This window comes from Falco biarmicus, chromosome 2 (assembly GCF_023638135.1).
Source record: "Falco biarmicus isolate bFalBia1 chromosome 2, bFalBia1.pri, whole genome shotgun sequence".
In the NCBI taxonomy this organism is placed as follows: domain Eukaryota; kingdom Metazoa; phylum Chordata; class Aves; order Falconiformes; family Falconidae; genus Falco; species Falco biarmicus.
The window spans coordinates 57,649,999-57,675,917 of NC_079289.1; the positions used below are offsets into that span (position 1 = coordinate 57,649,999).

The 25,919-nt window shown below is 38.7% G+C and overlaps 1 protein-coding gene across 1 annotated transcript in view; it reads left to right on the top strand.

Moving 5' to 3' along the window:
* The window catches only part of UBAC2 (UBA domain containing 2), a 101,124-nt gene extending 76,814 nt beyond the window's left edge, over window positions 1-24,310 (top strand). Inside the window, 4 exon segments of the mRNA XM_056327380.1 lie at window positions 4,656-4,799; window positions 4,801-4,902; window positions 17,398-17,520; window positions 20,797-24,310. Coding sequence (XP_056183355.1) covers window positions 4,656-4,799; window positions 4,801-4,902; window positions 17,398-17,520; window positions 20,797-20,904 — 477 coding nt within the window. The 3' untranslated portion in view covers window positions 20,905-24,310.
* The last annotated feature ends 1,609 nt before the right edge of the window (window positions 24,311-25,919 follow it).

Below are 25,919 nucleotides of genomic sequence, written 5' to 3' on the forward strand. Positions count from 1 at the left end.
ATCAAGATAAAGACAGAATCTCAGCACAAATTTTAACCTCTTGTTTTGGTTCTAGTTGTATAGAATTTGAAGCATACTAAGGATAAAGCAGATAAGATAGGGATAACAATGTCATTTCCCCTTAAGAACACTGCTGTTTGCTTTCAATTTTTTGGTATCTGAAAACAGCAAAGTCTTGAATACAGGTAATGAATATATTTAAATTATTCAGAACAAAATAATTATTTGCTGTCAAGTTATAACCATTAGGCAAAATAATTTCCAACATAATCTTTCTTCTACACCAATCTGCCTGCTGTTTTTTCCATTTGCTTTCCTTTTTTTAGTGTTAATCAAGTACGGTGATTTTAAATATCTCAGTAGTGGAGTGTATGTTTCTTTGTCATGTAAAATGTTGGAGGGCTTCTATATTTGGTTTACCTAATATAAAAGAGTAACTACAGCTACTTCCTTTTTCTAAAAAGTGTACAATTTTGGAGGGACATGAGGAAAGGGTAGGGGAAGTTGGGCTTTATGCAGCGGTGGGAAGAGGTTAGGACACTTCATGTGAAGGACTAGTAGTAAGCCATGATGTTAAGAAGCTGGAAACATGCAAGCACACTTTTTTCTGCAGCATGCTAATTTCCAGCATACTCCATTGCCTCTGCCTAGTGTTGTGCCTCATACGATATGGTGGATGAAGTTGCAGGTGTAAACTTAACTACAGTGTCCTTCTGTGGTGACTTTTTAGAACCTAAATTATTCTGGAGGCTCATCTGTTTGGGGAAGGTAGCCCTTTGATGTACAGTGCTGAAGCTGGGATATGAGATCATCATATCTTCATTGAATAAACAAAGTTGGTTTGCTTCCTTAAGCACTAGAAACTCACCACATGTCTGTAACAAAAATGGTGTAAAAAGTTACTTTATACTTTGTCAGAGTTTGGGGGTTTTAAAATAATATATATCAAGTTCTGCATATGAACCAGCCAAAGAGGAAGTTCTTTGGAAATACTTGACATTAAGATGAGTATGACACTAAACCAGACTGAATCACAAGACCTATTTTAACTACAAATGTCTCCATTCTGGGTTTATTGGAAATATGCAAATAGGCATCTCTTTCTCACTGGATAAAACTTCTTGAAAATTTGTTAAAACTGATCACAGCGTTTAAAGTTTCTTATGCTTCCATCTAATTGATTTATAAACATAGTAGTAAGTCAAGGGAGAGAAGAACGGGAGTGGCACTGAAATCCTAACAGATGTGGAGGTAACAAGGTAGATTGCCAGTGTACACTTGGTGCTCTTCACAGCTGAGTCTGGCTTTCCATCTCTTTATACTGATGAAGAATTGAAGTTTCACGTTTGCTCTGACCAGTTACTGGTCCGCAGTAAGTTTCTTGGCAGCTATATGCAGAAGATATACCTATCTTCTGCTAGTGTCACACAGTTTTGTCTTGTTCCTTCACCAGGTGCTTTGCATTTTAGGTTTTACTGTGGACTTTATAGTCAGACTTTTTGACTTCCTGCACTGTGAGCACAGAAGTCCACACGTTTGGGTTATGCAATGAGTTTCTGTTTAAGGTAGGACAAGGAGGAACCAAGACACTAGTCTGCTGTTGAGGAGCAGCAAGGAGAGAGAAGACAACCCAATGCAGCTGGTGCATTGGCTATAGACCAAGCATGCTACTCCAATGAGCTCAGTAAAGCTAGGAAGGCAGGTGGGAGTCATGCATATGAGTCTCACATGCCATGCTAAGTGCCATTCTCCATTTTAGCAGTGTTCATAAACTTTTAGCCTTATAAAGCCTTTTCTTCTGATTAAATGCTCTGGAATGACTTGCTCTCTTACAAGTACCTGAAAGAAGGTTGTAACAAGGTGGATGTCGGTCTCTTACCAAATAGGACAAGAGGAAACAGCCTCAAGTTGTGCCAGGGGAGGTTTAGATTGGGTATTAGGAAAAATTTCTTCACCGAAAGGGTTGTCAAGCACTGGAACAGGCTGCCCAGGGAAGCAGCTGAGTCACCATCCCTGGAGGTATTTAAAAGATGTGTAGATGTGGCACTTAGGGACATGGTTTAGTGGTGGACTTGGCAGTGTTAGGTTAACAGTTGGACTCAATTATCTTAAAGGTCTTTTCCAGCCTGAATGATTCTTTGATTCTATAAGTAGCTGTCTCTAATTAAAAATATATTCTCTACTTAAAAATATATGAGAATTCTTTTACTGATGCAGCTACTAGCTGATGCTTGCAGTACACTTTCCCTTCTGAGACAAAAAAGTCCCAAACTACTGACACTAAAGACATGCTGCTGCTCTCTTTGCTGTATGTTCTATCTTGAGTTGATAAGAGAATGATTCTGTTTGTGGTTAATGTGTTCAGACACGTGTCAAGATTTGTCATGCGTTCAGGGAGATGTAGATTTTCCTATCGCCACTTGCTCTGTTTTGTTCTTGTGACTTTTTGAACCTGTTCAAGGTTTAGGGTGCCTTGAAAACATTAGACCTTAACAAAGGACTGTAGGTGATAAGAGGGAACAGAGATCAGTAGCTGGAAGGGACATTTCGAAGAAGTGAGGATATACCGGTATGATGTTGAACAAAGTATTTTGAGCAAGAGTGCTTCCTCTGCCAGGTTACACCTGTGCAACCAGGAATGCAGAATCCCTTGGACCAATAAGAGGGGGGCCTGGCTCTGTAGCCTAGTGATGGGAGGTGGGAGAAAGGAAGATAATTTGTAGGTTCTGGTGCTGCTTTTGCATTTTGTATCTAAGAAATCATCATAATAATTATCAAAATCATCATCAAAATAATAATATATTAAATGTATACATAATATTTGCAACCTAGTTCAATAATTCTTGCTCCCAAGAAAGTGAGCTTTCCGGCAGCCCTACAGTCTAGGTTTTCTCAAGTGAGAAGCCTATCTATGTAATTCTTGGAACCAGACAGTTGGCTTCTGAGGGACCTTCTTGCTGGGTAGATGCTTCAAGTACTACACGCAGAAGTGATATGAATTTTCCTCCTCATTCTTCAGCAGTTATAGATCTATCTTAGTTACCAGTTGACGTGCACAAGTTTTGGTTGTGGGCTTGCAGTCATCTGGAACAGTTTCACTAGAGCTGATGAAAGAATTTCTGAAGTGATGAAGCTTCTGTTCCGGTGCCCTGTCATTCCTGGAGTCCAGTCAGGACCTTTCTTTGAATACGGAACATTTAGTTAAAAACAGCCTTCATTATGATGCTAGTGATTATGGCTTTCCTATTATCCCATCCTATTTACCTCCTTCCTCGTAGCATGGGAAGAGCGAAGGGGTTAAGGGTAGTTTAAAATATTCTTTCTCATTTTAGAATGGTACCCTGTGTTTGGTGTTATAACCAACCCTGACGGCAGTCCCAAAAGGAAAGTAGAATAAAATGAAAATCAGTGCTTCCCAAAGCGGAGTGTTTTCTCATTATCTCACTAGATAATTAACAGTAACTTTGTAAATAATCTGAAAAATATCCCGCTTCCAAAGAATGTTGCATTTTCCTGTACTGTCTTCCTTTGTATATGGGGCAATGCATTTGTTATGTTTATAAAAATAGCCCAGAAAGTGGAGAACCCAAAATGAAGTGCCCAAAAACTCCAGAAATGGAATTTCTACATTGCTTCTAGCATAATTGCATTGTGTGGGTATGTTTACAGTTTTGAGTTCGTATCTCTTCCTGTTCATTTCACTCTGTTGTCATAGCATAATTCTTCTGACATAAGAGACAATGAATAGTCACGAATACTGAAACATGGCATGAAGTAGAAACCAGGCTTGGAGTTTGTGTAAGAACTTTGGCCTTCCTGCTGGACCACTTTGGGCTCAAGTGCTAGGCCTTCATTATGGGATTTAAAAAGACGATGGAGTGATGACTGTAGGTCATTTATGGGGCACATGGATTTCTTTTGCTTCTTTTGAACCTGAAATGAGATCAAGCCCCAAAGCAAGCACAAATGTGAATGCAGAAAATTGGTATTTTTTTTATAGGTGGGAGAAGGGCATCACAAAAGGTGGCTTTTTCAGTACGACAGTTTTTAATTGAACTGGGTTTTTGCAACTTTTTTTTTTTTCTTCTAGAAGGTAGATGGGATCCTTTTGGAATAAGGCTGTACATATTCTTAGATTTAACTTCAAATCACCTGTTTTGCTTTTATTTTTACTAGAAGGGAGACACTTGGGTGGTCAGGACAGAAGCCTTAAGGGGGTTGTTTTCTTAAGGAGTGTTTAAAATGTTTCACCATCCTCAAGGGCAGCTTTAATCTTCTGAGGTCAGCACACAGCATACCCTGACCAGTTCCTTTACTAGAAATGAGAATTTTGTTGAATTTTGACCTGTTTGAGAAAGGGTCATTTAGTTTGAGCTTAAATTCTGAAATAAACAAAGAACCCCAAGCACCTTTATGAGTCAGAGGCAATGCAGTACACAGATTTTAGAAAGTAATAGTCTGTAGTTGTGAGGAAGTTGGAGGTAAAGAAATCCCCTATTCTTTCTCTGATTCTTGACTGAGAACTCTGGGTAAGTACAATAAAAAGTGCTTCAAAAAACAGAAAGACCAACTGCTGTCTGCAGCTAAACACAAAGAAAATTTGGTGTATGAAAGTTTTTTGGATTTTTTTTTTAACATTTCATTTTTGCTTTTAGGTTTCTGGTATTTGCTACAATAGCAGTATATTAAAAGTTCATCGAATTCTTTGTGTACCCAGCTGGGTAGCAAAGATATTTTCTTGGACTCTTGAACCAATCTTCTCATCTGCGGAACCAACAAATGAAGTTCGAGTGGGAATGGGGGGCAACAGTTGATATCCAGAGGCAGCAGAGAATGGAGTTATTGGATCGTCAAATCATGATGTCTCAGGTTGCCCAGATGAGGCGGCAGAGGCAGCAGCAGGTATTGGTATGCATTCTGTAAGGATTATATTGGTATGGGTTCCTGTTTCTTAAAAATAATGTATTGCTTTATTCTTCTCCATTTGTCTTTTCATACACTTGCACTGCTAATAGCCATTTAAATATTTTATGTAGCTTAATATGTTAAAACTGCTTCACAAAGCGTAAGCAGAATGTCAGACAGTCCTGTAAGGGTATTAGTACTTGTGGCATTCTTTTACCAAAAAGGAAGCTGAAAGTTAAAGTGGTTGCTTCTTGGTGGTCTTTAGTAATAGCCATTGTGGAAAGTTAGGAAATCAAAATGTTCCTGACTCTTCTGAGTATTTTTATTGTTAGCATCCTTTTCAGACAGGTTGAAAACTGTCTACATAACTCCTCTGTTTGCAGATAATGTACATTGAATAAAGCTTGTTTCTTTTTAAAAAGTGCACAAATTAAATTCTCTAACTTTCTTACAGAGGTCAACCACAGGGGCTTTCGGTTTGCCATGTTTAATGCTTTTATTTCCTTTTGAATGGAATAGCAGAGCCCTTTTACTTTCTCTGCTTCAGTCAAACAAGCAAATGCAGATATTCACGTACTTTCCGTTGTAGGGCAGTCAAACAAGGCATGTGATGTCTCAATTCACTTTTTCCTGTGTCTTAGATATATGTGTTACTACTCTGTCAAACCTAGCAGGCAACATAGGCCTTGCATTGCTTTATGTGAATGCATGTTGCTCATAATTTAAGTTACAATTTGAGGTCTTTGCTGAGTTCCCTCTGTCTGAAACGTAGCTCTGTATACACAAGTTCTTGTGTTTGAGGTAGCTTAGTGCAAGGAGGTATAGCTGTGTTACCGTTAGTATGTTGCCAGAATTAGAGGTGTGGTGGCATAAAGCTTTGGCCGACAACTTGGGTGTGAATCTTTGTTTCCAGTCCCTGATAATGTAATTCTGTTTTCCTTGATTTCTTTACATTTCAATCTGATTCAATTGTTCCTCAAGTGGAAAGATCCCAATCTACTTTTCTCTATTCCCATGAGAACAACAGTTTAACCAGTTTTAATGTAAGAACTGAACTAGAAATTACTCATTTCGTGAACGTCGCTGTTGTAATAGTAAATGTGTTGAAAGTGTATGTTGGGCTACATGCTGCTGGGCAGAGTGTAGCCAAGTTTCTTCAGACAGGAGGAAGAAGCCAGTTCCAGTTTTGAAAAACTATCTTGGTAATACATCTTTACTTGCAGAAAGCGGTAAATAAGTTCAGAACAGTAAAAAGATAAAAGAGGAGTTGATAACATTCTCTTCTCATCTTGTCCTTTCCTTAGGCTATGAACAATGAAAATGGAAAAAGTCTTTTCATGTTTGACTTCAAACAGAGTTCTTTAAAAAGGGGAAGGGTTTAAGTAAAATAAATGGACGTTGTTTGAACATCAGTATGATGCTTCCCTTTACAAGTTGCTGAAACACTTTCAAGTTACCTTCATGTTTAGCCTTTAATATGAGCGCAGCGTTTAGTTAACTGATAGTGCTAATCTGAGAAACCAGCAATCAGAAGGTGATGGGATCAATGTATGAATGTTTCGCAGAGACTCTTTAGAAAAGGTATGTCATGAAACTTTTGACCAGCCTTTTTTTTGACTCACAGAATTTACTGGCCATCAACTAAATCACAAAAAGCATCATTCACAAATATTGAGACATAGTGGTAAAAATTAAAAGCAGGCTAATTTCAGTCTCAAAATAATATTTTAAAAAATGAAAAATATTTAGTCTCTAATTAATTAATATCATATAATTAATTGTGTATAAATTATTATATGTAAATATAAAATATATATTATAAAATGTGATTATATAATTAATAATTTTATTAATAATTTACTATTTTAAAATAATATTTAAAAATTGCTGTATTTGGGCAATACTTTTGCATTTAGAGGCTTGGAAGGGTATAATTTGAAGACCACGGAGTTGAAGAGATCATGTTACAGATGGAATTTAGATTAGAATTTTTTATCTTTTCTTTTTTTTTTTTCTGCTGTTCACTGAGCGCTTTTATTCAAAGCAGAATTCACTTTGGATCCTATAAAAAAAAAAAAAAAAAAAAAAACAACAACAAAAAAAAAAAAAAAAAAAAAAACAACCACCAAAAAAAACAACAGCAAACACCAACCACCCCAGAATTTCTTTGCTGGCTTTACCTTTCCCAGTCTTTCTCTAGCTGACATGTTCAGATCTGAAGGAGCCTGAAGCATGGAGCTGTGAGTGTGAGTGCTGGGTTGTCAGACACCCATAATTTCGAGGAGCAGGCTGAGTGTGTGGGAGAATTTAAACAAAACCCACCAACTTAATTACTTGATATACCTCATTTTGGTGTTTAAATGTTCAGTGGTACTGTGTGTAAATATGTTGTTAGAAACTGAAAAACTTATCTTACATTGCTAGTTTCTCAGGGGAGTGTGGTTACTTGGTGACTGATTTTTGTCTTGGTTTCTAGTTGCTGTGGATACAGCCCTTAAACAGATGGTAGTGTACATATTGAAAACGTCCCGTTCTTTTTTTTCTTCCACAAATAATCCTGAGAAATGATGAACTTGTCACAAATGGAGAATTACTGAGCATCACCTTCATGCGCCTTTTGAGGCAGTAGAATAAAATGTGTGCCACATGTATTCATTCCCTAAAAAATACCAGCTTGCTATTTTGTTTCTGCTTTTAAAACTTTAGTTTCTTAGTTCTTTTCTTTCCCACTCTTTTGTCTGTCCTCTTCTCTAATTTAAATAATTTATCCTAATTTTCTTTTTTCCCAATTATCTGATCTCTTTTTTTCTATCACTTTCATGTTTTTATTCCCCACTGTGCCATTTTCCTCCCACATTTTCATCATCTCTTCCCCTTCACCTCCATTGTTTCCCATACTTTATGTTTGCTTTTGTAACAAAATCCTTCTTTGCTTTGGGGAAGTTCTCTCCCATCACATCTCACCACCAGTAATCATTTGCTGATGCATCATGAAGCTCATAGGATTTTAGGGATGGATGCCTTTTGCATTTTTCTCGTTCAGACAAGATGTAGTTGAGGTCTTCGGGTGCTATTTTATTCTTTCGATATTGTAATACCAATGAACAGTTTGGTCTTCTCTCCTGAATTTTCTATTTCTTGATCTCTTTCATTTCTCAGCATTTTTCTAAAGTTTATCTTTCTGTAACCCAAATGAAAGCCCTGGTGGGAAAAGGGAAGCTGCATCTGTCCACCAGTGTGGTAGCAGGGAGTCAACTTGACTTTCACTTCCTATTGAGAAGGGAGGCTGGCAGATAACCAAATTGCAAATACAGGAGGAGTCATGCCCAAGTTGTCACTAAAGATGGATATGTGGAAGGTGGAAAGTTGCAGAAAAGGTAGTCAGCACCTTCTGTTGGCAACTAAATACCGCCTCTCCTTTGAATGCTCGTCCCTGCGCCCATTCAGGAGGGACAGTGTATGAACCTCAATCCCTTCATCTTGAAAAAGTGCCTTTTGTATCCACAGAACATTTATTCCTTCATTCATGCTGAGCATGTTAAAGATACCATATTACCTGCTTTTTGGTTTCTCTTAAGTTTCTTGTCTCAGAAAAGAGCTTCACGGCTTGCTCCAGACTGTGTGATAAGCCTACAGCTATATATGAAAATATTCATTTCACTACCTCTTTTCTGCCCTATCTTCTGCTTTAAGCTTCTTTTGTCCTTTCCCTCCTGTCCTTTTGTTCATCTATTCCAGCTGCCATTATTTTTCGGTGAGGCCAGACTCCTTTGGTTCGTATTACATGGCATCTCTGTACGAGATTCTACTGCTTGCAAGGACCAGATTTCTTCTATAACAATGTGACTTCCTCTAATTGTTCATTTGTTAGCTGTCTTTCTCCTGGGACACTGGAGAGATGCTCTGTGGGTAGGCACACTGAGAGTCTTTATTGTTACGGGGAGTCTCATATCCTGAGAAATATGCAAGCTTCACATTTTGTCAACTAAGGACTGTGAGACTAGGCTGCTGATTTACCTTCTGGTTGTATCTAAGCAGTAAACTCCTGACCTTGGGAAAAAATAGATTAATGGAGCAAAGACTTTCTTGACACAAGAATTCCTCCTCAGGAATGTTATCCTCATTCATGATGGTAGAAAAAAAATCCCTCAGTGAATATACTCCCAGAGCATCCATTTCTGCTTTCTCCAAGAAGTGTAAGAATTAGACCTGAGCATATTCTTTAGCTTTCCCACTGGCACTGAGGGATAACAATTTGACAAAGTTGTCTTGAATAACTTCACACGTTTGAGTACCAAGTCCTTCAACAGACATTTTGAACTGTGAAGACCTTCTGCAACCTTTATACATTGCTGTGTCCATATAAACTCTTGCTCTCTTAGCCAGAACTTTGGATGGAAGCAGGTTGTTTGTATTGTTTCACAGATGTATGTATTATTGTCGGGAAGGAATCTACCAGGCTGCTTTACCTCAATGAATGGGTGAGATTTTCAGCCAAGTGTTAGGCAAAGTCTTTTTCTCTAATTAGGTTTCCATTCCAATTAGTCTATGTTACCTAAGGCTACTTTGGGTTTTTGTGATGTAATTGAATAGAAACTGCCTTTAGCAGTGTTGCCATAAATTTCGAAGACAACTATACTTAGGGTACCAATGGGATAAAATGATTCTTTGAACTCAGACTCCTGACGTGTGTGTACAAGATTTGACATCATATTTTTAAATAATTCTGTTAACTAAGTGATTTATGAGTTTTTTCAGCCCATGAATGAAGCATGTATGCAGAGGCTAAATTTACATTCAGTATTCCTTCATTCTTGCTTTCCCCTGCATGCTGATGTACATTTGTGAATACGCACCAAGCCTTTTTTGAAATTACAGGCAGCTTCCATTTTTGTAGAGAAAACAGTATCTTCTTGCACAGACTGCAGGGAGTCTTTAATTCATCCTTTGCTTTGTGTCACTCTTCTGGCATTTTCTCTGTAATTTTTTAATAGTGTTTTCTTTGTGCTGAGAATAAGCCTGGTTTTATTTCAAAAAGGGAGTTTTACTCTTGAAGGTTGTGAGTATAAAAACTGCATATACTGCTGATCTTGGCATGAGTGAACTCTTTGGTTTTTTACTGTTTCATTTCAATAACGTATTTGCAGCAGTTAATAACGCACTGCTATTTAGATATTTCTGTTTTCTTTTTCTGAATAACTTTTTTCATGGATTCTAGGTGTGAAATTAAAAATGTTGAATTTCCAGGGTGCTGATCCAAGTAGTGAACAATTTATGACTATTTCTTCTACAGACTACCACTTTATTTTTGTCTCTTTTTCACGGAAATTGGCAATTCCACAAGCTGGCAGACACTAGTAGTACTACTAGAATAAACTGTATGTGTCTCATTAGCAGCCAGATGTCACCGTCACAAGGCTGCCTGCCTCTAACTCCTACTCCTCGGTAGCGCCCCGCTCACACGTTCAACTATCTTTTTTTTTTTCTTGGACCGGAGTTACGAAATTCTCTTTCCATCTGACGGGGCTTTTGAGCTACAGCCTTAGAATTCGGTTTAATATTTGTAATCAATCTCCCTAGAGAAGCAGTGGTTGATACAGTGGCTGGACAGCTTCCTAAAGCAACATACTGTTTTATTTCAAAGCAAATATTTTTTTGAGAAATAGTGTATGTTTATTCTCCTATGTGATTGTTCTATATCTTTTTCCTCTGATAATTTAACTTGAGACAGTTCCCCTTAAAGAGTGCCTGGCTTATAAATCTCCCCAGGCATTTCCAGAGTATTTAATTCTCCATTGTGTGATCAATTCCTGTTTACAGAAGGCAAGTTTCTTTTTAGCTGTACCTGTCCCTTCATTTCTAGCTTTGAACAGGGGGCAAATAAGGCATCCACTTTGGGGGTGGTTACTTACTGGATTCCAGGGCTTCTGTTGTCCTTCCTGTCCACACTGAGAGAATCTGGACGGGCCATTTCTTCTTCCTAGTATCATCTTCCCTGGTACGTAGTAAACAAGAAGCAGGTAGTTCATGTAGTAAGTGGTCCATCTTAGTATTTAGGTTTTCTGATTAGGACTCTGATGCTAGCACATAACAACTGCAGGCCGGTTTCACCAATTGTTCCTTAATGCACTACCCTGAGACGCAAAATGGATACTAAAGTTTTGCCAAGCAGCGCTGCAGGCGTGGCACCTTGTATGTTGGCTTTGGGATGTCAGTAAATGGAAGCCCCTCCTATTTGCCACCTAAGACAGAACTTGATTTTTTTAACATCCCAAAATGGGATGCTGATCTGTTTTTTTCCCCCCCTGCATCATCATAGACCAACCCTTTATATACTCAAATACATGCTTATGCTAGTATATTGGAGAATTTGGTTTTGAGGTTTTTTGTGCCCAGAGTTTTATCGTAGCTTGCCAAATCAAAACAATTTTAGAACTCTAATTTCTCACTTTTGTTTTGGCCTCTACTTATTCCTTATTACTTTTTGAAAGCATTCGTGCACAAGAGGTGGATGAAGGACTATCTGTCTAAACATCATGCTTTAGTAACAGTCCAGTGTTACCAGTCAGCATTCAAAGTGCTATGTAGTAAGGATTAGAATTGTCTGCTTTTTGTGTAAAATGTCTAAAACAGAGCTAACATTATTTCCTTAAGTATAGACTCTGTGTTCAAGCTGGTGGACCTGCCTTCAGCGTTTGGCACGCTGGACCCCACCCCCACCTGATTATCTCACTCAGCAAGTGTTGAATGCCAAACATAAGAACAGCTCCAAATCATGTCATTCCTTTAAAATTCAGCTGGCGATTATGATTGACAGCTTCACCTCTCACAAGGCACTCACTTAAAAAGATTAATTTTTAATAATGGGAACTGACTTTTCTATATATACCTGAGATTTCTGTGGGGAAAACTGACAAGCCCTACTGCCAATAGTATGACATAGGTGGGTGTTTTCAGCTGATGTAGCCATGACCGTGTCTGTGATGTCACAGCACCAGCAAGAGCTCAGTTTGGATGAAGAACAGCTGACACAAGTAAGGGAAGCATGCAAGTTTGGAAAAGGAAGTGCTTTGAAAAGGCAGTTGAAGACCTGTCTCTAACTGTCTAGAGAAGATCCAAATCTCCATTCGTTATTGCAAACAAAGTCTGAGGGACCTGCTCAACACCTCCCCGATGCTGGACGAATGAATAACATCAGTTCTCAAAAATGCCATCTTTCAGCTTCTGCTTGATATGAAATGTTTCTTTCTTCTTGGCATAGCGATCCATCACTTCATGGCTGAATTATTGCATCACAGCAGTAATAAAAAGTGGATGTTACTATGATGAACAGCTTGGTACAGAATAGGTATTTACCCTTACTGTAACAGTTTAAATGCAGAGTAGCCTGACTCTGTCCGTGTTCTGAGCTAATCACCAGTTTGGGGAGTACCTACACAGCTCTTCACTTACTGCCAGCCAGTCATGTGTCTGAGTCAAATTATGGCACCCTTTCCTGTTGTGTGTGACAAGCAGCGCTCTACAAGGTCAAGTGCTAGGGCATGCATGAGTGTGCAAGGAAGCACACTCAACTCTCTGCACCTCCTTTGAATGCAGTTGAAGAAGCAGCCATTCCCACCTTGCCTCCAAGGAGCAGATGTGCCTGCCCGTTGGCATTTCTGGCTTCTGCTGCTATGAAGGCATCATGCCTGTGTTGAAATCCCTTCCATTGTTTCTCAGGCAGCTTCAGAGGCCAGATTAAGGTGCTCCTCCTAGATTTCAAAGGAAATAGCTGATCAGGCTTCAGAAAAGACCACATGCAGATTTCTGAACTTCTGTGACACATGAGCTCCTCTGGGACAATGCAGACGTCAAAGTTCAGGATGCAGCAACTAGGAGTCAGACAGAGCCTCTTAGCTAAAGAGACTTGTCTGTAGGTTAAATTTCCAGAGGAAATTGGAGTATCATTAGAAATTCCTGGAGTGCTTTCCTTGGTGAAAAATTCTTTCCATCATTAAGAACGATACTCAGAACACTAATACTGTTAAATTTCTACCCTCTTTCAAAAGAAGGGAGTTATTAAAAGAAAAAAAAAAGGGGGGGGGGGGGGCAAAAAATAAAAAAAAAAGGGGGGGTGCAAAGGCAAAAAAACAGAAGTTTTGTCCTCACAAAAAGAGGCAGGCTAGACATTCAAATGGAAATTTCACCCTTGTCATTGATTTTTCTTACACAGTGTTCAGGGTAGCAGGTATCGTTGCGTTATTCATGGCTGTGCCTTTTTCCTAATTTCTATCATCAGTATGTGTACTTTGAAGTCAATAATTTGTAGAAAAATTTATGCCTGAAAAGCAAGTCAGTGTTTCTTGCTTTCAGTATGTGTTTTAAAATTCTTATATGAAAGAAGACAATATTGATGTCTGTACCAAGTAATTGCTCCTATACAGAGTAGCAAATTTTAAAATGTTACTTTAAAAGATGAAATGCAAAGCAATTTCCTTTTTCTTTTTTTTTTTTTCTCTCTGTGGTTGTTATGTTAAGTAAAGGTGAACAGGACAGATATCAGGAGGTGCTTCCTGTTTGTGCAAACAGATGGCAAGCTGGCATTAGCCATATATATGAGATAACATTATCAGAATATCTTAACCACATGCGTCACTTTCAAGAGGACTTTTTAGAAAGCATTTTCTTTAATTTTTTTTAATTAATCTAATTAAAATATGTGCAGATGTGACAGCTGCTTAACTGGTTATTTGTTAATTGTCCGTAATACAGCATTTTTAATTGTCAAGCTTTGGATAAGAAGTGTTTTCACAAAATATGCCATAGCAGGTATGTATATGGGAAACAGGTAGAGCTGCTTTTCAAAAAGAGAGGAAGGAGATTACCTGAAAAGAAGTGGCATGTCTGGGGTTTTAGCAGACTGTACAATCAGAGACATTTGCTAGCTCTAAGTATCTCTTCCTTATTCCGTAGGAAAGGAGGATACTCCTTTCCTTGTAAATAGCATTGTCCCAGACACCATAAAAAACAACCAACCCAACCCAAAACGAAAAAAGACATCAAGGATGTGACCTCATAAGGCACAACTTCAGTACGTAAAGCCCTGGCAGCTATCCAAGAATAAGTCATCAATATGGCATTTCCTTACAGCCTTTTCTGCGATGAAGACCTGCTATTTTGTTTTCCCATTCGCTAAATCCAGTCTGTTCTTAAATCTCTTTCTTTGTTTGTTCTCTTCTTGTAACAGAAATTCCAGCATCACCAGCATTCTCCTAATCCACTTCTAGTAGTAATTTATCAGAGACCAATAAAATGGTCTTCTTGGTATGATTGTCTCCTATCAGGCAGTAACAAATACTTGCAATCAACTGATTAACTCAGTCTTTGCCTGCTAAACTAAAGGAAACTGGATTTGGAAAGCAAAGTATGAGGTCTACAAAATAATTTCTGTGAGGCAAGGCAGAGTATTGCTCTAGAAATCTTCTTCTGCACATGTTTTAACTGGAATTTGCAATATTTACTTCATTTAAGACATTTTTGCTGTTTGCTCTGGGTCAAACTAAAATTCATAGATCTTCGTATTATTCTGCTGTGACAGTTAAAGTTGTCTTAAAGTCTTCACACAGTCACCATCCACACTGGAAATCCATAGCCTTGATCTCCGTCTTCTGTGGATCTAAGACATTAGCTGCACTTCCTAATTTTTCCGTACCTTTACTCGGGGATTGGCCACAGTACCAGTCCCATAGCTCCAGCTGCAGTTCCCTGAGTCTCTGCTCTTTGGAGCCTGACTGTGTGCATGTCCATCATGTAATTAGAGGCAAGTCTGTGAGGGGAAACAATTTTTTTGCAGGTAAGATAAAGAAGTTTAATGTGCCTGGGTTTGGTGCAGTTTGTAAAGTAATACATGGATGAGAAGTGGACCGTGATGCTGGGATTAATCCTAAACACTACTGTTCACATACCATTAAGAGTTTCAGCCTTTAATACTGATTGTTGTTGTATGTTGGATAGTCTTACTTCATTAATGTAGTTAAGAACTGATGGGTTATGATTGTCACGGTTTCCAAAGGTAACTGAAATACTCTGAGGGCAATCGCAGAAGATCTTTTCACAGCTATTTTGGTCTAATTTGTTATTATCTAGTCTATTAGTTCTGGGAAAGGATTAGCAGTTTTCGCATGGAACTTCTCTGAATACATCAGTCCACATCTGTAGTTATCAAAATATTTGCTGTAAACCTTCAAAACTAAATAGTTATCTTTGTAAGGAATCTGCATTTTTTTCTTGAAAGTAACGAATTTTGTGTACATTAATTTGAAATGTATTGTAAATTTAGGGTAAGGAAGTGGACAAGTCTCTTTGTAGTGTTAGGTGACAGCACGCAGAACAGGGAAGATGCAAAACCAAGCTGGAATAGGTGCAGCTCAGTATTGAAGCTGAGGGCACAGCTGGAAAGGTATGTTTATTTCAGTCTTCAGATCTACTGGAATACTGCTAAATACATTTACTGTAGTTTTTATGTTTCATATACATGATTCTGTATGACTTCTGGTGCCTCAAAGGAATGTGTCATAGTCCTGTTGGCAATTTTCAATACGCCAATTTAATGTGAATGACCCATGGAATCGTTATTTTCTACTCCTCAGTTTTTTTCAAAAGAATAAAAACAGGCAAAGCAGCATTAGTGCAGTATTCTTGCTGAGCTATAGAGCTTAGTAGACTTTCAGAAACTGGAAGTTAATGAATTAAAATTCAACATAGTTCTGAGTTAGAGGAAATTGTAGAAGGGGAAGTACAGGACGTGATTTTCCAAGACCCTGGTGTAGTGCAGTGGTGTCAGTAGGAGGTCTGAAATCCCTCTCTGGGTTTAAACCACAAACCAGTTCTCCTTTTTACTACACTACACTGTTTGGCTAATGCAAGGCTTATACTGTATCCTTTGGTTGAAACCTCATGGATTTAAGCAAGTATTTTATACAGTATGCAAGACAGAAATACAGATAGGCAATCATTTTTTAAATTCAGAATCACTCACAGTGGAAACTGTCTTGAAAATGGGTGATGACTCCTAGCTAGTGCACATTTTCACAAGTTAAAATGCACTTTAGTATAGAAGGGACTGGAACACTTCACAAGGTAGCCTTTCAAATCTCCAAATGGTTTTTAAGTGTACTGTTGCACTGCCCCCTGTGGTGTCTGGGCTGGTTGGGTCTCCTCTGGAGAGAAAGGAAGAAAACAAAGGAAAGGGCAGGAAAACTAAATAAACAATTATTTTTTTTTGGGGGGGTGGGGGTGGGCAGCGGGTCTGGGAGCAGGTTTAGCTGATGGTGATCTGATTGAGCAGAGAACATTTTAATGCTCTAGGGGTACATAAAGTCAGGAAGAGCCCTTGCTGAGAGAAGAAAGGAAAAAAACTCTTTAAGAGGAAGGTCTTCTGAGAAGCAACATTATAGAACTAAAATAGAGCAACTAGAGGAAGGAAGTCCTGTCCTATATATACAGAAAGGGAGGGGGATCTTCTCCATAGTAACAAAGGGAGCAGGGGAGGAAGAAAAGGACAACACAAACTGCTAAAGATGTTTTAACAAATTGTATAGAAGAGAGAGATGTGGGGTTTGCTCTTTTTCCCTGCTTGTAGGGCCTGTGGTTTTGGTGTGATACAAAATCCCTTAAAAAAAAAAAAAGTTTGTTTAAGCTAATAAAATGAGGATTAATTATTTCTGGACAATTATAAAGCTTGTACTTTAGTATTTGTACTTTATATTCTAGCTGTCTTATTACTAGAGTTGAAGCTTGGTTGTTAAAAGAAAGTTTCAGTTCTGTGATTTACACCATCTGTACGTTACTGCTGTGTATTTGTATTACTACTATGCAGTTACAAAATGTTTTGGTGCTGGAATACAGCCAGATTTTGCAATGGTATTTAACATGCGGAAGTTAGGTGAGGTGATCTGTCTGTAACAGTCACGTCGGTGTCACAGAAGTAATGACCTGAGTAGAAATCACAGGTATCCTGAAGGTTGGACTTGTTCTGAGTTCCCTCGTGTGGTTTTGCTGATGCACTGAGAATTCATTTTTGCTCCACACACCCCCCCACCCCCCCCAGTTATTTCTCTGGGTAACTCCAGCAGCAGTCTTGCAAAGCATTTGCAGGACCCGCTGTTGCACCACTTGCCAGGCAAATCCTTATCAGTAAAGACAGTGGTCTTTAAGCCTCAGAAGTCTAGCACTGTAGTAAACCAGATCTTTCACAGTGGATGTGAAACATCCTTTCCTCCTCATGTTAGCACTTTTCCAAACTTCAGTTTGCAGTGATTACTTCTAATAAATAACTAGTAAAGCAGTAACCAATTTTTACTTCATAAGAGACTGCAGCAGTTTTTTGTAGTTTCAATTATGAATATGTTACTCAAAACATTTGCCTTTTGTATTACATGGGATGAATAATCCTTTTGTTTAAGAATATCTATAGTTCTTTTTGCAAACACTGACAGTGGTGTCTGGTTTCAGGGTGGGATGATTAACTGGAATAGACTGTTTCCTCCTTTACGTCATAGACATAATGTGAATTACCAAGATCATCACCCGTCTGAACAAGACACACCTCCACCTACCGAGGTTTCTGAAGAGCAGGTAAACATTTTTCTGTTTCAAAATGGCATTAAAAAACTGGTTAGGAATTAAGTCTACTAATTTTTTATCATCTGTTGACACAGTTTCTTAAACGTTCTCTATAGCAGCGCAAATCAGAATATCAGATAACGGTCGCAATACAGAGACAGCAAATTGTCATTACCATCCAAACCAGAGTTACAGATCAACTCTGCAGTTTCTGCTTTTTTGTGTAGCTGCTTGTCTTTCGTATTTAAAAGACAGTTGAGACTGTTTGAGATGGTTTCACAAATGTTTCAGAGAAGGAAGAATGATAATTTGATTTCATTATTTGTTTCCTATTCAGTCACATATTTTTTTGGAAATGAGAGTGTTATGCCAGCTGTGATCTAAAACTTGGATGTTTCCCTCAATAATGTGGCTGACTGATTTCACATGTTGATGCCACAGAGAAGTTTGTCTTTTCTGTCAAGTATAGATTTAGACTTACCGTAGATGTAGAGATTTAGACTTTTGTTAGCTTTATTCTGAAAAGACAGGATGATTTTCTAGGAAATGTTAAGGATTTTAAGATTAGTCCTATTTCTGTATTTAGGATTTATTGCATGCAGGGAAGTTCTCCAGGTTGTAGCCTATCTGAAGTCAGCTGCATTAGCCGTTTTATAGTCTGAGGTCTCAGCTACCCTTGAACAAGAGTAGGTTTCAAGGGTGAATCTTTCTTTTCCTTTTTCCTTTTTTTAGGGACTTGATAGCACCATGCTGTTATTTTTAGTTAGTTTAAAATGAACTTGTTCCAAACAGAAATCTTTGCTAAGAGCTCATTTCTAGTTTTGATTCAAGGTTAGATTATGTTCACAATGTTCAAAACTTTAATTGCGCTAGTGGTTTTGTCTGCAAACCTGCTGGGCTACATCCAAAAATGGAGGGGGGGAAAAAAAGAGAAAAAAAAAAAATGAAAAAGAGAAACTCTTAAGAACCAATGAACACTTGAGACAGAAACTTAGTTTTGGTCAGCCTGGAAGCCTACTTGGTGCCAAGTATGGAGTGGACCAAAAGGTTTCCCTGCTGCGTAGGTTTGTTTACTTGTTTTATTGAAAAAATACTGCTTATGCGAACTTTTATTGTTGGGCTGGAGCTAATGGAATAGTTACTAGTCTGACTTATGCTGGATTCTTACCCAAAGCCTTTAGGCCAAGATTTAGGAAGGCAGTATACACTTGTATTTTCTCATGCGTTGAAGTCGTAGAGCTCACCTGATTGTTGTCATTTGCAATGTTGTCTAGTTACCCTGCAAAGAAAGAAGTAATATAAGCACCTTGAATTTCCCAGAACTGTGCTAATAACTGCATGAGCAGAAATGCAAAGTTTTCCTCTGTTCTTCAGATGAAAATTTGCAAGCCTTTGCAACACTTTTGGTACAAAACTCTGCATTTCTTATGGGTTTTTTAGCACCTTAAATTACAGTTACTAGTATGCTTCTCTGTTTCCTGGAGCTGGATTCAGTTCCTGTGGTTAATATATACTCAGATGAAAAGAGCTTTTCCTTGTTACAATCTATTCCTTGTGATAATCACTGGATATTTCTGTAAACGAGAAAATGAGCATTCCATCCACCGCTTCTTAAGGTTAGAATTCATGGCAACTGGAGTAAAAACCTTTCTTCTGAAACTTATTTCTGTGGTTAGCTTCTATTCCACTGCTTGCCCTTTTTCTCATAAAACCCACAATCTTAGATGAAAAATCAGAGGAAACTTTCTAAAGTTACAGGTTACGAAATACAGTTTGAAGTTACACTATTGTTGCAGAGGTGTTGAAAGTAAAAATTCGATTCTCTTTCTACAAGAAGGTGAGAAACTGACATTGGCTGGTAAGGGAGGAAAAAGGAGGAAAGGCACAAAAAACGATCAGTACTGTATTTGATATTCAGACAACCAAGGCAGCCATTTTCAAACCTTTTGTAATGGTGTATTTAGATTAAGAAAAGGAGGACCCCCACCTCCGGGCGTACTTGGCAGCAGTGTATTTCTCAGCAAACTGCCAAAGCAGAGAAGATTAAAAATACTGAAAGTTGTGGAGGTGTCTTAGAGGAAGGGGAGGTTGCCTTAAATAGCACCTTTCTTTTAAAAGGCCTTTAAAGTACTTTCAGTGCTAATGCACATTGCTCTTGCACCCTGGGAAGATTCCTCCTGAGACGTAAACAGCCTCTGCTGCATTCCTGCTCAGCTTCGTTCTGCTGCTGCAGGCTCCATACAAGCAGACAGCTCCTGTAGCCCCGGCCTTCCAGGTTCAGGAGCTGTGGTGTCTGGTCACAGGGCCCTTTGGAACAGCGTGGGGAATGCTTTATGCTGTCAGCAGCCACAGTTAATTTTACACACTGCTCCCCCCACCCCCACCCCGTTTTGCCCCTCTCTGGAAGATTAACTATAAAAGCGAATGAGTTATATTGTGACTTTCAGTCATACCTGATTGAGAATTGTAGATTGGAATTTAACCATAAATTAGATTTGAGTATACATACATTGCTTTTTACATGTGGTAGTTTGGATACCTGTTAGCACAGAGCAAAAAGGTTAGGTGCCAAGTACATGATATTATAGAGAGGGATGGCCAAGTGGCTATTGATTACCAAAATCACTTTCTTAATGTGCCCTTTTCCAGGTAATTCCTCCATCAAATTTCATTGACTTACGCCGTTTTGAGATTAGGTAGAATCCTTCCAAAATTTTTACTTTAAGTGTATTGTACTGCCACTGTTTTAGAGCTAACTTTCAGGTTTATTTTAAAAACCACCTAGTATGAATAGTTTTGAGTGTTTTCATGCCCTCTGGAGAAATAGGTCTGTTCAAGGAAAGCTAGGATGTCTAGAACAGGTTTTCGCATCTGCTGTAAAATTCTGTATTTTGGTCAGCGTTGGGTTCTTGAGGTCCTGTTCCTGTCAAGAGCACCAAGCCCCAGGGTCAGATTGTAGTTGTCACATGTGTAGCCATACTTTCTATTTTACTGTTCTTTCGAAACTGGACTGGCTAGGAAAACGCAGGTGTGGCATTTTCAGCAAATGGTTGATTTTGAATAAAGTATTAGAAAGCAGTCATTTCTGTGGCAGTGTTTTCAAGCATGCTGTCCCAGGTACATCTTTGTGGTGGTGCTCAGCCATGCTTGCTTATGCTCTGGAAAGGTACACTTTCGAACAGTGTGATCCGGGGAAAAGTGATGTCTGGTACTGCTAACATGACTAATGCGTACACAGTGTGAATAAAACGCTGGTTATAAAATGGTGTTATATTATTTCTTTTCCAGGTTGCACGACTTATGGAAATGGGCTTTTCCAGGGGCGATGCTCTAGAAGCTCTGAGGGCTTCAAATAATGACTTAAATGTAGCCACTAATTTTCTACTGCAGCACTGATGGTTTTCTGTGTGAAGGAACTCGCTCAATGGGTCGTACACATGTGAAAGAGGATCAAAGCCACCTGCTGGACAGACTCACAAAGGTCGTCCCTGCAAGAGCATCAGAAAAGAGAAACTGGCTCCGTGTGACTGGTGATTCAAAGCGATGTTAACGAATGATGAATGACGTGAACTCTTCCCCAGCCTTCAGATCACTTGGTGGTTTCTAGTCTGGTTATCCTTTTCAAAGTAACTTTAGTTTCTACTTATTACTGGATATCACCTATATTTGTTTTTAAAATAAAGTAGGTGGTTTTTTCTTGTAAGTCCTTGTTAGACATGTTATCATACTTAATGACTAGGAAAATAAGCTACAACAACGACAACTTGATTTACCTATCAAGAAAAATTATATTTTCTTCATTTACCAGTCTAATTTCTCTAGCTTACATGTTATTTTACAGTACTTGATTTTTGGTTACAGTAATACGAGGTTTAAAGATCGCTTTGTTTTCAACTCAGTAGAGGGTTGTGGGACTATTATGTCATTCTTGGAAAGTTTTATTAATGCCTGTAATATTTTATTTCTTTAATTCCTTTTTAAAATAAAAGTTGTCTTTCAGCACATAATGCACAGATAGGGTGAGAGAAAATTCATGTGCATATTGCAAGCTATGGTAAGTGACCGCTGTACATTTAAATTTTTACAAACTGAGTGAATTGCTATTCAGATACAGGTCATGAAGATACTCACTGGAAGCAATAAGGATGGATCAAATGATACAGTAAGGTCAGAACTGAAATGATTGGAAGGGACTTCCACGTCTAATTCAGACACTTCTGTAACAAGGGATATATGCTCAGTGTCCTATGTGCTGGTTTCTTTTTTTGAGCTGGCTACATACTGTCTTAAAAGAAAATGATAAAAAGCTAACTTTTATATATAATAGTTCTAGTTTTCTACTGTCAAAGATGTGGATGACCCTGCATTTTCTGAATCCTCACTGTCTGAAGCAACTTACTGGTGATCACAGGCTGGAATAATTAACCTTAAGGGCAGTTCAGGTTTAACACAGGAGTTAACAGGACGGTAATGTCAAGGTCGTACAGTATTGGTTTTGAAGTTTAGATTGCTAAGTAAGTTTGCTCAGCTTGACTCTCAGAAGCCTTTAGTATTAGCACCTTCAGAGTTTCAGGAGGTAGGGTGGAGAGAGGTGAACATCTCTATAAAACCGAGCTGAAGTAATACAAGTTTCCAAACTGCGACTCCGTGAAAACAATCTGCACATGTATCTCAAAGCATTTAATGTACGTTTCTGTATGTACTTGTGTTTGTATATTGTGTGTATATGTGTCTATTTATATACACACAGGCATATTTAATACATACATACATTTAGAGTAAGATATAGGTCATTGGAAGCATAACAAAGGCACTAGCAAGCGCAGAGGGGAGGAGATGAAAGAATACAGGGGAGAGGAGGATCTTTAGGAAATCCAAATGAACATGTGTGTTCCAAAGTACAGATCTGCGCAGTCTCACTCAGCCTGGAAAATATGCCAGGCAATTATAGGACAGATCTAGGGAGAGAGGGAGATAAGTTTTATTTTTTAATTGACCGAAAACTGAAAAAAGTCCTTCAGGCATACAGGTCCTTATCCAGAAGTAACAGCAGATTTGTGCAGCTTTTGGCACGTGACGTAATTTTTAATAAAGTCAATGTCTGGATGGGGTTTTTTTTAGTATTTTCCAGTGGGTGAAATAAGGAATTTTTTGAATGACTGTGTGTTTTTCCTGGGCTTTGGTCAGCCTCCTTCAGGGTTTGGCTTGCTGCTATGATCACAGTATTTAAGCAGGGTCTGCTTTTTAATTGAAAGGTTTTGTTTGTGTGAAGCTGAGCGGCTCTCTGTGTGTGTACACTGGGGACATTTCTGTACCCAGAGAACTCTGAAAACCTGCTGTCTTACAAAGCAAAGGGCAAATGTAAGGGGAAAAGCACTACAATAATTTGTATATGCAAACTAGTTAAATATTTTGAAACATACACAGGTTTTAATTTTGAAATGTACAGATTCTTCCTTCACAAATATTTTATCAAAAGTAACAATAAAGACGAGTGAATTACTTCAGAAGTCAAATTCTGTCTGTAGGTAATAAAGGTCCACCTAGCCCAGGGTAAATTAAACATGCCCTGTTCTAGGGACAAGCACAAAGAGCTTTTATTCCTTGGAATTTTAAGTGGCATCTGGAACATATAAGTGGATATTCTCCACGTCTGAATCCTTTCTTACTATTATCTGTACAAGGGGTATCCAAATGTCACAGTTGTGTGGAAAACCCCATTTAGCTGGGCATTTCACAAAACATGGTCAGTCGTAAGGGGTAAAATTCAGGTCTTGGTGACGTCAGTTGAAAACTCCCCTTGATATCTGTGAGAATAGTTTCCAGGGTTGTGATTTCCAATTAAAAAAAATGAAGTGGTAAAGGGAAGGGTCTCAGATGCCGTTGAGTGCAGTTCCTGTTTCATGCAAGAAGTACAGAAGAAAAATTCACACACTAGAGCTGGAAAACAACTCTGTTTCCACTTGATGGTAAAACTTTCACAGACCATTTCTGGGAATGTGAGGAACGTGTTCTTCACAGCCTACGCAATGTTTGTCCAATACGGTTTTGAGTATCTCGTCACACAGTTGCTATTTCGTGTGTGACACAATGAGATATTTTTTTTTTAGGCAACAAGAGAATGCAGAATACTTTTCTATGGAGAAGATTTAAGTCCCTGGGAAATTCACATTGGTTTTAGTAAAGCCGAGATTTGGTCTTTTGAAAGAAAAGTAGCTAACATTTCTCTACTAAACTGGGAATGTTGTCTTTTGAGACAACATCGGAGTAATTTATTGGGGACTTTCCTGGATGGTTATGTGGTACTTTGAAATACACGCACAGTGAGGTTTGTATTTGTGGAAATCTGCCTGATAAGGCACCAGGTTCTCAAGCCTTAACTTTTTGCTAAGATGCAGGAGGATTGGGCTCCGTACCTACCAAAACTATTCTCCTCTCTCAAAACAAGCGCTGGCAGTTGCCCGCTACTTAGTGAGCGCATGGACTGTCGCAGCTGGTTCATGTACCAACCTGTGCTGTCCAGCGCTTGTTGGTGCCTTTGTGAACATGTGATGGAGAAAAGGGTTCGTTATTTTTGTCTGAAACAGAAGAACAAGCAAGCAAAATGTAATCACAAGGTACTAGGGAAAGGGCAACATTTGTGGCTTTCCTGTTTGTGTGTGTATGTATATATATGCATCTATGTGCCTGTATGCATATGTATATATACAGAGAAAGAATGAGAATATTTATGTATCGGTTTGATGAATTTAACTGGAGCTAAGAGTTTGTTGAAGAAAATTAAAAGTCTGTATTCAAAGTCTCCCATCTCTCAAACACGTGTGTATCTGGAGTATCTATGCAGTTGCCAAGGCACCCGAATTTGAAAACACTCAGAATGACAACTTTCATGTTGTAGGGGAACTGCATCTGAGGATAAAGAAGTGCACAGTATTCATCTGAACTATTCGAGGTTTTTGATAAGTGCAATTAATCTCCTGCATGTGTTTTTCCACAAGAAGAACCTAAATGAGATTAGCCTTCTTTAACTGGGTAGCCATAGTAATAAGTATTTTATATAAATGAGTATAAATGCTATTTTATTAGCAGTCACATGAACACACAAGCACTATATGTGTTTATATATATGCATGTGTGTGTGTATCTATATGTATATGCTTACTTAAAATATACTGGGCTTGGCTTAATTTTTAGTAAGATTGCATTCCTCCTGTTTCCATATATAAAGGGATGCTTTGACCATAGGAAGTCCACTCATCATTGAAATTCAAAGAGGGTATGTGCCACCGATAGTTTTTGGTCCACATAGAAGAAAAGAAACGAATGATGGGAGCAGAGGAACAGTATGACCTGATGAATGGGTGTGGCTGTTGAGAATCTCAACAAATCGATAGTTCAGCTGGTGGCATTTGACTTTTTTGAAAGGAGAGTTGTAAGAGGAAACAAAAAGTTAGCTGGGCTTACACATGTTTGTAGGGGATTTTTTTTCTAAACCTGAATGGTAGCATGGGAGAAAGCAGGAATATACAGACTTTAAAAAATGGGTGGAAGAATTCCAGGACCGTGGCCTTTTGACCAAAGGTAAGTAGGGATCATAAATGTCCTTTAAGATTAGCAAAGGAGAGGGTTTGAGGGAAATGAGGGAGGTGGAACTGAGCAAAACCAGAGAGTTTGGAGAAAAGGAACAAAGTAGAAGATAGGCTGCAGAGGACAAAAAAAAAAGGCCTGCTGAGAGAAGGGGGGTGGGATGTCACATTGTGCTTAGTTCAATTTTGAAAGGATTGACAGAAGTTCAGTGTGGAAAATGCAGGTACACAATAATGTAGTTATTCTTGTACTGAAAATCTGTTGTTTTCAGTGGTGTCCAGCAGGGGAATCCTTCCATTTTATTTGGTCGATTTTGCATGAGATGATGCGTGTAGCAAGGGAGAAAGCAGTGTCATCCCAGCAGCTCTGCACTGAAGCAAACCCTGGTCAGCCACAGCATGTGAGAAAGCAGGCGTGTTTCTGGTTTTCAGCGCCCAGTTGGTCCTGTCAACCTGACTCTTCTCCTTGCACCCCATCCCAGCTGCAGAGAGACCTGCTCCAGAAGGGGCACAGCTCCTCACAGATCCCTCTGCTCTTCCCACCAAAGGTTATTTATAAATTGCTGTGCCTTGAGAGCACACCAATTTCCAGGGGAAACAAAGGGGTCCTGTATAAACGAGGTGGACGGAGGACTTGTGCTTGTCCCTTGCCACTTCTGAACGTTAGCTTTGCTTGCAGGAGGGAGAGGCACGCATCCACCTCTGAGAAGAAAACTGTTCCCCACATCAGGTAGCCCAAACAATCACACCAGGGCTTGTTACTCAGCCATGAGAAGCTTTTATTTTGAGTAGGTAAGTGCATTTTTACATGACAGTATTTTACTG